We start from the raw sequence: 9,984 nt of genomic DNA, 5'->3' as shown, positions 1-9,984 counted from the left end.
TCTCGTCATTTAAAACAGGCAGGAATGTGAATGATTGGTCAATAAAATAAAGAATGGTTGAGTAGGGCAAAGTTCAAACTAACAAAATACAAGACCTCTGCCTAACCCTAACCCGTTAGCTGTGATTGATTACTGTGATGGTGATTGACTCAGTGGAGTAAAAGCGTTTCTTTCTGTTTGCGACTAGCCAAATAACATGTTGTTCCCGTTTATTATTCAGTTTTAAGAAAAAAATGAATCAATTTAATTCCTTATTTCCAAATGACGGTTACACTTTATAATAAGGTGCCATAATGAATAGCAAACTAGTCATTACCTTACCCTTTGTTAATATTTGTTAATTATTACAAAAATATCAATTTGGCACAAGTTAATCGTTTTTTCATCATTTATTAAATATTAGTTGTTTGCAGAACCCTAACCCAACCCTAACCCTAACACACGGCCCTAACCCTAACCTAACCAGCGACACACTGTGGTCGGTGAAAAAAAACGATTAAATTGTGCCAAATTGATATTTTAGTAACAATTAATAAATATTAACAAAGGGTAAGGTAATGACTAGTTTGCTATTTATTATGGCACCTTATTATGAAGTGTTACCCAAATGACCTTTCCCAAATGACCTGGTGAGCTTGTGAATGATTGAACAAGATTCTATTTTTGAACCACTGCCATAATGTTTTAAAGAACTTAGGCCTAATATTTCTGACCAACTACTGATATAATTCAACTCAGTATACGATATGACAACAACGCCATGTCATTAAGTATTATATACTGGTGATATTCCCAATCGAGAATCCCCAAACCCCTTAAGGATCTAGTGGCAATAAGTAAAAACTAACTTTACTGTATATATGATACCATAAAGTCCTACTCACAACACGATAAGTGTTGGTGATTGTCTACAATCAATAACAGGGCTGGTTAGTGTTAGGGTTAGGGTTATCTGGGGTTACCGGTTAGGCTACCTGGCCATCTGGCCAGCGGGCACTTCCCCAGCTCAACATCGTCCTTTTTTGGCAGACGAAACCACTTTCTTTTTCTTTTCTTACATTTAGTTCTCGGACGAACACAGTTTTTCAGAGTTTAAGTTTTAAATCTTTCCAGTTAATCAAAGGTTGGGTATGGGATTTGCGAAACGCCAGCAGATTTTGAAAATACACTACTCAAATGGTAGCCTGGCTCCGCCCGCCTAAGTACTTCCGCTCAATTTGAATTTCCCTTCAGTACTCTCTGTACAAATGAAATGAAATGAAGTGAAGTACGAGAGTCTGGTCGAACCAGGCTACTCAAATGGTCCTACCCCCTCTCCTCAACGCTGACTCTGACTCCACCCATTCCAAGTATATGGACGCGCAATCATGCACGAGCGCGAACACAGATGCGCGAGAACGAGCCATTAGCTAAGTTAGCTAGCTCCAGTAGCTACCGCAGGATAACAACAAACCATGGACATAATAAAGGAGCAACAAACAGAAGCTTGCTCTGGGTCACGAGCTTTGAGTACGTGCAAGAAGGGGTCGCGCGCGGGGAGCGGGGGAGGAGGAGGGGGAGTGCACTACGACCGTCCAATGCCACTCGGTCTGGAAATCATTGGCTGGAGTTTTTCGAGCCCTGCCCGTTCCACAGATGATTGACTTGTTTAATTTTCATGTCAGTACTTCTAACTCAGTGGCTGTAAGTGGGTTATGATAAGGATTTCAAGTAATTTTGCAAAAATTGCCAAAAAAGAGAATTCCATACCCAACCTTTAAGATAAATAACGCAGACATTGTCAATTGCCTTTCATAGTCATAGAATATTGCAATTTAACAGTGGCGTAAGTGGCCATTAAAGTGCTATAATATTTATGCCCCCCTCCCTACTGCCACCCAATAAATACCTATAATAAATGTATATGGCTCTAATTATAATTTGATCTAATAACCTACACTTATAAGTTGAGTGTAGGTTACTTGAACATAACAATTGCCTTACAAATGTTAGGGGTTCTGGCATACAAATTCTAAACCTATGGTCTTGTTTTGAACATGTGTCGTACACATGACTGATGTCTTGTCTGAGTTGTCATGCAGTGATTCAGATCTTAGTTTATCAAGTATTGCCAGCAAATGCTGTTATGTGGGACTGCAGTCTGTTACGGTCCAAACTGGGTCAAAAGGCACCAGACCTGGTGGTCAATGGAGTTCATTGACCAGGTCAGCGATCACTCTAGTTGCCAAAAAGGCCACCAGAGTATTTCCATGTTCATTTTTTTATGACGGGGAATGGATGAGGGATTGGGAAACTTTGGAATGGGTGAAAATAGTTATGTTTCTTTACTTCAGAACTACAGAAATTAATCTATAATTGCCTTCAGCGTGCTGTGACAACGGCAAACGGCCAAAGAAATTGTCGCCCGCACCCCAGCTTCCCGCAAATCCCTCTCATTACTGGCAGCTCTTATAAGACCAAAAGAGCAGGAAGTGAAGATAATCATTGGCCAAAAAAAGACACTCCCTTCAGACAGATGCTTACAAATTAGCCAAACTCATGGATCTGTTGGCTGCAGGATGGTCTGCGGGTGGGCCAGGGGTTCTGAGAACCGCTGGACCCCTCTGGTGCCGGCACACAGGATCCTCAAAGCATGGCGCGCTTTGACATGAGCCCGGGCGCAAACGATTAGGATGGGCCGGTCTGGGCCAAAATGGGCCTGCAGATGGGAATTTACTTTTTAGATTGACAGCTCATTTCCTATGATGCTAACAGCTTTTATGATTGTGAAACGAATATACGAGTGGGCGTCCATAGCATTCTAACCACAAAAATATTGATAAGGCGCCATCAATTTACTCCTACTACTGTGAACAACCTCAACTTAGCAGATCGCTGGCCCACACACACTTGAGTCACATCCTATGGTCATGTCATAGAAACATCATCATCATTTCACAGTCTTTAGGGCAGAAGTTGAAAAAATTCAAACAATTAAATGCTAAGTAAAAAAGGTGACGTTACAATCCAAAATATTCAATATAGCAAATTGTATTCATATGATGAATTATTTTACAAAAAAATCATGCAAGACCACTGAAAGGATGTAGGATACTTATGTCTGTATAGCATAATGTTGGACACTGTAAGGCAATATAACACTCCCTGTGTGATTGAAATAGCATGTGAATTGTTTGATCTTAGTGCTCATAGTATATGAGCATGAGTATTTAGCTCATTCTTCCCACTTAACTTATTCTTCTATACTTGTTTTGTATGAATAACAAGCTATTTATAAGCTCATTCTGCAAACAAAAAGTATAAGGTAATTATAAATAGTTAATTTTCCACAGCAGTTTGAGCGGTTGTAAGTGAATGCATATTTGGAAAGACTCAACAACGTTTTGAATTTAAATGAGACCTAGTCATTGAAATATTTACGAGTCCAAACTAGTGTAGCCCCTAGAGAGAACAGGTTCTCAGTATAATGTTAAATTCAACGTTATTGACTTCAGACTGTAGCTCATCATCTTTGGCCTCTCTTTCTCGGATCAGTAATAGCTCGATTTTCAACTAGGCTACCTCAACATCACATCATAGGCATTTTATCCCCGTGAATTAACTCAAAGTCCAATATGATTCAGTAGTGACCTCATGGTACAACCATGATTAAGCAGTGATACCAGGCAGCAAATCATCAAATAACTTGTCAGAAGAGAAACAAACAAACACTAAGCGGTAAAGCTGGAGCCCGACGTGTCTGTCCCCACGGTGGCGCTGTTGAGCCGCACCGCCGCTCTCTTGGAAAGCCCCCTGGCGGCTCCTCAGTTAAACACAAACGCACGCCGTTTCTCCAAGTTCAACCGTAAGCAGGGAGATTGAATATTGAAGTTGTTGTTTACAGATTCCCCTCTGCTATGCATCGTACCGGACAAATATAAGGCGGTGGATCAGTTAACACTTGCTCAATCTGAACACGGTGGTCCAGCAGTATGGCGTCACATTAGTGCCATAATTCACTAATGTGATAAAAGATGCATTCGGGCGTATTACATTATTCCACACGCGTAGATATTAACTGCGAGCGCGCAAATGATCTCTGCGCGCGCAAAACAGCCTCTCGCGCGCGCAAATTACCTCAGCGCGCGCAAAGCTTCGCGCGCGCAAATTACCTCAGCGCGCGCAAAACCTCTCGCGAAAGATGTTTTTACGCTCTCGCTCGAATTTAATTTTGGCACTATGGGGGAGGGAACCAAGGCAGGGCGATACGTGAAACGGCCAAACGTGATTGGCCGTTTCTGAAGCGCGATATTTGATTGACAGCCCTCCTCACATTCAATTCTGAATTGTACAGTAAATGGCTGAACGTATTGTAACTCCAGATTCTATGAGTATAGGCGCAGCCTTTGAAGTGTCGGCCTCATTGTCCTTTAAATAGCTGAAGAAAAGCTGTTTAATGGGAGCAGAACGTCCGCCGGCGCCCGACTATATCTGCGAAATGCGGACGTCGTTGAGGCACGCCGCACGCGGACGTTATTGAGGCCCACGCTGTTGGTGGTCGGGGATTACAAATTTTCAGTGCTACGGCTCACGCCTAGGGATAACCCAATATCGATAGCCTTAAAAGGCTGCCCCTATACTCATAGAATCTAGAGTTACAATAAGTATCGTTTCAGCCATTAACTGTACAATTCAGAATTGAATGAGAGGAGAGCTGAGGAGGGCTGTCAATCAAATATCGCGCTTCAGAAACAGCCAATCATAGGAAAGCCCGCCCTGCCTTGGTTCCCTCCCCCATAGTGCCAAAATTAAATTCGAGCGAGAGCGTAAAAACATTTTTCGCGAGAGGTTTTGCGCGCGCTGAGGTAATTTGCGCGCGCGAGAGGCTGTTTTGCGCGCGCTGAGGTAATTTGCGCGCGCGAGAGGCTGTTTTGCGCGCGCAGAGATCATTTGCGCGCTCGCAGTTAATATCTACGCGTGTGGAATAATGTAATACGCCCGAATGCATCTTTTATCACATTAGTGAATTATGGCACTAATGTGACGCCATACAGCAGTGTTGCCAGATTGGGCCAGATTTCCCGCCCAATCTGGTCCAATCTGGCATCATCCAGTCACGTGCCTGTGTTTAGTTTCACTTCCGCGCTCGGTTATTTCCTCGTCCGCTAACGTCCAGTGTGTGACAGTCTGCATGGCGGTGAATGGGGGTTGCTAATAGAACAAATATTCATTTATAACCACTTAATTCATTCCAAATATATCGCCACCTAAATAACTACTTGCATGACCAAAGAGGAGACCGATCGATGACGTTTCACGGCTGCTGAAGACCACGTCAAGGAAGCTAGCTTTGAGCAGACTTGGCATAGTTTTTAATTGGTGACCATTGGTAATAACTTAAACACAGTTTGGCGTTCAATCTACGAGAATCCATGAAGGTAGGTGTTGTCAAAGTAGTTTGAGATTTAACATGTATTCTCTTGAGGTATTTTTTTTCCTATACAGGTCACTATACTAAAGTACTAAACATGACAATTCATGATTAATCGTGTTTAATGCATCACATGCATGCATACTAGCTTCTGTATAACTTTTTGGTACATTTATTTACAAGTATGTACAAGTATTTAGTATTTTTGGTCTTCCACTCATGGACTCCTACTTCCATGTGTGTGACCTCCTTTGTCTGAATTATTTGGTTCCGCATATGCTGCAATACAAGCATATGCGGTATAGGCCTGGCTGTAGTCACTATGTATAAACCTGAATGCCTTTGAAATCGCATGAAATCCAGCAATACATTAAACATACTGGCTGTACAATAGCATATTGTACGTCTTCCTCAGTCAAACATGTATTTTTGCCAGGTGTCATGTGGACCCAACAGTGTGCCTGTCCTCATTTGGACATTGGCAGCTTCCCTGGTCCTTTGCAGTGGGCAGGCCGCTACTGAAAACAATAAGAAATGTCTACTGCTGTTTGAGTCTTTGTCAGAGCGAAAAGTCCTTAGCAGGCTGGAGCCACTGACCGGAATAAAGTAGGTGCTCTCATTTTTTACATTCCAATTTGAAAATCAGTGTTCTGTTGTGCTGTTGTATTATTCTGCATAGCTGTAGCTGTCCCCAACACAAATCGCCAGGTTTCTCACTGTATAAGTGCACTACAACCGATTAGCCCTGTACAAAACATTGAATCACTTTAATTAATAAATCATAGACTCATGAACGCACAATCTAGTCTCTGTGTTACCTTTTCACACTAATCTCTGTGATTTTCCTTGTGGTTTGTTGCCGTGCCAACAGCTTCACGACAGTGGACAAGAACTACACGTATGTGTTCCAGCTCTGTGGTGACGCGGATGGCGTCAAAGGGGCTGGGGTCATTCAGAAAAAAACCGGAGTAAAGGATCCGACAATCGTCGGCAGGTACAACTCGACTAAGGCTTATGGAGGAAGTGAGTATTAGAAAATGGAGAAATGATAGCTAAAGCTATCCTGTATGAGTGATGATGTTCGTTTTTCGGGTTTAGGCAGCTTCCCAAATCACTGAGCCCTTCACTTTTGTTTTAGGCGTGTTTGAATGCATGACTTTATTATCGACACTTGCTTTAAAACTCTCTCACTGTGAAAGATATACTGTATGGTATCTTTGTTCAATCTTGTGACTCAATGTGACAATGTATTGTCACAGGGATTTCGATTTTAAATCACAGTTCTACTCCACTCAGCTCATTCCTCACCTGAATGCAATGATGCTGCTGGTGATTGTAGTTGTGTCCGGTGGCTGAAGTGAAATGCTAAAGCAGCCCCCCTGTTGGCATGTTCTAAGCCATTGTCATAACACTGCAGGGGATTATGATGGGAGAATTATTGAAGCGCAAAAGAACTTGCGCAGTGGGGCAGGAGCATCTTTTAATTAGAGAAAACATAATGCTATGGAACCATAGAAAAGAGGCAGATGAGGGTAAGATTACAGACATGGCACGTAACTTTTAAGGACTAGAATATTTCTTTACATCAAATTACACTCTTGCTTCCATCATATGACACATTTCCACGCAAAACAGGATATTCAGGTTAAATGTATGAGGGATCACTAAAAGTTGACATTGCATAGATGACGTAACAGAAATTGAACCCACTGTTTCAGCTGGAATTTGACACTATGAGATAAAAAAATGTTTAGGGTTAAGCATTCTAGGAAGAAAGGTTTACGACCCACAGACACTTTGTGATGCTTTTTTAGTACTGAGCATCAAACTTTTGACAGATGTGTAATGCGCCACACACTGGCGTTATACTTTAAGTGTAGGAGAAGTTTAACCTTAGCTTGGACGCGGATATAAAAATAAACCTCTGCTCTTACATCACACTATGGGTGTCTGTTAAGCTATACTATAGGTGTCTGTGAAGCATTCCCTCCCTCAGAAGCCGCAGCCCACCACTGCCCAGACAGAGCTCCAAGCATTACACCCAACTCGCCGCCGGTGTCCCTTACACATGAAGTTGATGAGAATACTAACGTAGACGTCATGAAAAGACCTCTACATGCATCCGGAAAATAGTGTTCTAAATGATCAAAATTTGATCTTTTGGTTACATAAAAAAATGGATAATAAAAAGAGTTTGGTTTAAATGAATGGATCTGATGATACTATGTGTGGCCACAATGTCAATGGTAAACAATCTAGTAGCCTCTAGCATCTTTGAGCTGTTTCTTTCCCTTTCCGAGTTCATCTCTAAGCCTTCTGTTGCTCCGATCTCCTGCAGGTGACTGGGTAATGCTTATCTACGAAAATGGGGAGGGGTACGACAGCCATTGCTCAAACGTTGGGAGACGAGCTATTGTGATGATCTCCTGTGACAGGAAGGCGGACAAAGTAAGAGATACGATAAGTGTTTTTATATGTGTTTTATATGCCCTGTTAAATGATCACACAACACGTAAACAATGAATGGGCTGGCTGCCGCTACCCCTGTCCATGTAATGGGTTCCGTCTCTTCATCTAACTCTCTCAGGCCCAGCTGACCATGATCGAAGAAGACTTGGTGCGGAAGGAGTGTTACTACCTGTTTGAGCTGGATTCCAGCAAGCTGTGCCCGGTGGTACTATCCCATATCAGCACCGGTACCATTATAATAATCATGTGAGCAGTGGTACCTTGACGATATTCATAGGTTCTAACGGCCATGTTTGACATAGAGGATTCTATTCATTGATTATAAACCACCTCTGTCTGTGCAGTGGGATCTGTCTGCTGGCAGCGTACCTCATCGGAGGGTTCCTGTACCAGCGCCTGGTGGTCGGAGCCAAGGGCATGGAGCAGTTCCCCAACATTGCCTTCTGGCAGGAGTTTGGAAACCTCACAGCGGTACACAGCTGTTTGTTTAAAGAGTTTTCATGCCCTCAGAACGTTGTTTACATTTACATGTAGTCATGTTGGCCAACACTTGAAATGAAAAACATAATAAAAAACATGCATGTAAGCCTTAGAACAGCAGAGTAGTATAAGGAATGACAACCTTTAACGTTAAGATTGGCCAGTGGGTCTGAGACATACTGGCCCCAAGACAATAAATATCTATATAGAAATATAAATAATAAATATATATTTTAGACTGAATGTAGCAGAGGACCAGAAATGGATTAGTAGCATAAATCTATGATTTATTATCAAGCCGCCGTCGTGTTCCTGAGAATTAACTACATGTTTCCCCCAAAACCTCTCGGGCCACGGCAGGACGGATGTGACTTTGTGTGCCGATCACGGCCGCGAGAGGAGGTGCCCACCTACCGGGGTGGGGCCACAGAGCCCCTGGACGAGGAGGAGCAGGAGGAGAGAGACGACCACCTGCTGCCGATGTGATCCTAGTCAGAAGCAGAGACACGTTTCCCCCCCGCATTCTTGTTTTGTTTACCATTTCAGAGGTTAGATGAAACTGCTGCCCCTCCGTCAGCTTGTAGGTCTGGGGTTTTTCACTTCTAAAGCTTCACATCTGTGCCTGAATGCAACATTTATCTGATCTATAAGTTGTTGGACTGGAAGGCAGAAAGAGCTGTTACTTCATTGGTAATAATCCATGCACTTCATACTGGTAGATTAGTTGACATTAGTTTGAGGATAACCCATATATTTTTCCATATAAATGGGAATCTTAGGGTCTGGCAGACAGCAGAGCACTTCCCCATCCTATACTGTTTGCTATTAGCTGCCATTGAGGTTGCAGCTATTTGTGTACACTGGAAACTGAACTAGAAACGTTTTGCAAAAACCAAAACTTCCATGTGTATTATGCTTCATGCCACTAATATTGAATGTTACTAGTCAGAATAGGTTTATATATGTATTATGCTGGCAGTGGGATTTAATTAAGAATTTCAATATTTATATGAAATACTCAAGCTTTATCAACAGTATGTAGCTAGTATTTTCCTAAAGATGTACAAATATACCAAAATTCTTTCCCATGTTTGACATAAAATATGATATTCAGAAATTTATTGTTTTGTTCACCCCCGTTTATAGACCCAACTTTTTCCTAGTCTAGACATTTCAATTGTTTCAGCTCTCTTGCATTGAGGTGGCTGCAAATGCCTCTGCAAAACCGTCAGACACACCATATAGTTAGATAGTTGTAGATGGCACTGAACATAATTTGTACATGTAGGATGCATACTTTGCCTTCACCAAATTATTATCTGTCCTTGTCCTTATCTGGCATAATTTGCACTGTACAAAAATGCGTGCAGTCCTAACTAGAGACCCTTTGGAGTGAGTTAGTCTTTGTACTGAGTCAAACTGAAAACAGCTAGTGAAGAGTTGACATTAATGCTGTGATTGATTTGCAGAAACTGGGCGTTGACTTGAATTCAGTTATGTTGGGAGGTACTTATTTTCTGTGTGTGCGTGCACTGTACAAACACTATTGAAAAAGTTGTTTTCTGGCTTTTGCTATTAAAACAAATAATTTCAGTATACATTGGGTGAGTTGTGTATTCATGCAA

General features: G+C 42.0%; 1 protein-coding gene across 1 annotated transcript; it reads left to right on the top strand.

The window, feature by feature from the left end:
- The first annotated feature begins 5,061 nt into the window (after nucleotides 1-5,061).
- On the top strand, nucleotides 5,062-9,957 carry m6pr (mannose-6-phosphate receptor (cation dependent)). The gene is made up of 7 exons (XM_030369556.1): nucleotides 5,062-5,417; nucleotides 5,847-6,016; nucleotides 6,282-6,433; nucleotides 7,749-7,858; nucleotides 7,998-8,125; nucleotides 8,224-8,350; nucleotides 8,720-9,957. The coding sequence occupies exons 1-7, from the start codon at nucleotides 5,412-5,414 to the stop codon at nucleotides 8,843-8,845; spliced, it is 819 nt and encodes a 272-aa protein (XP_030225416.1). The 5' UTR covers nucleotides 5,062-5,411; the 3' UTR covers nucleotides 8,846-9,957.
- The last annotated feature ends 27 nt before the right edge of the window (nucleotides 9,958-9,984 follow it).

The sequence above is a fragment of the Gadus morhua genome, chromosome 11 (assembly GCF_902167405.1).
Source record: "Gadus morhua chromosome 11, gadMor3.0, whole genome shotgun sequence".
Classification (NCBI taxonomy): domain Eukaryota; kingdom Metazoa; phylum Chordata; class Actinopteri; order Gadiformes; family Gadidae; genus Gadus; species Gadus morhua.
This window is presented reverse-complemented; position numbering and strand designations above follow the sequence as displayed.

Coding starts and splice junctions, on each gene's coding strand:
- m6pr (XM_030369556.1), top strand. Junction 6,434..7,748: donor GACTAAGGCTTATGGAGGAA/GTGAGTATTAGA, acceptor GATCTCCTGCAG/GTGACTGGGTAATGCTTATC. Junction 7,859..7,997: donor GTGACAGGAAGGCGGACAAA/GTAAGAGATACG, acceptor TAACTCTCTCAG/GCCCAGCTGACCATGATCGA.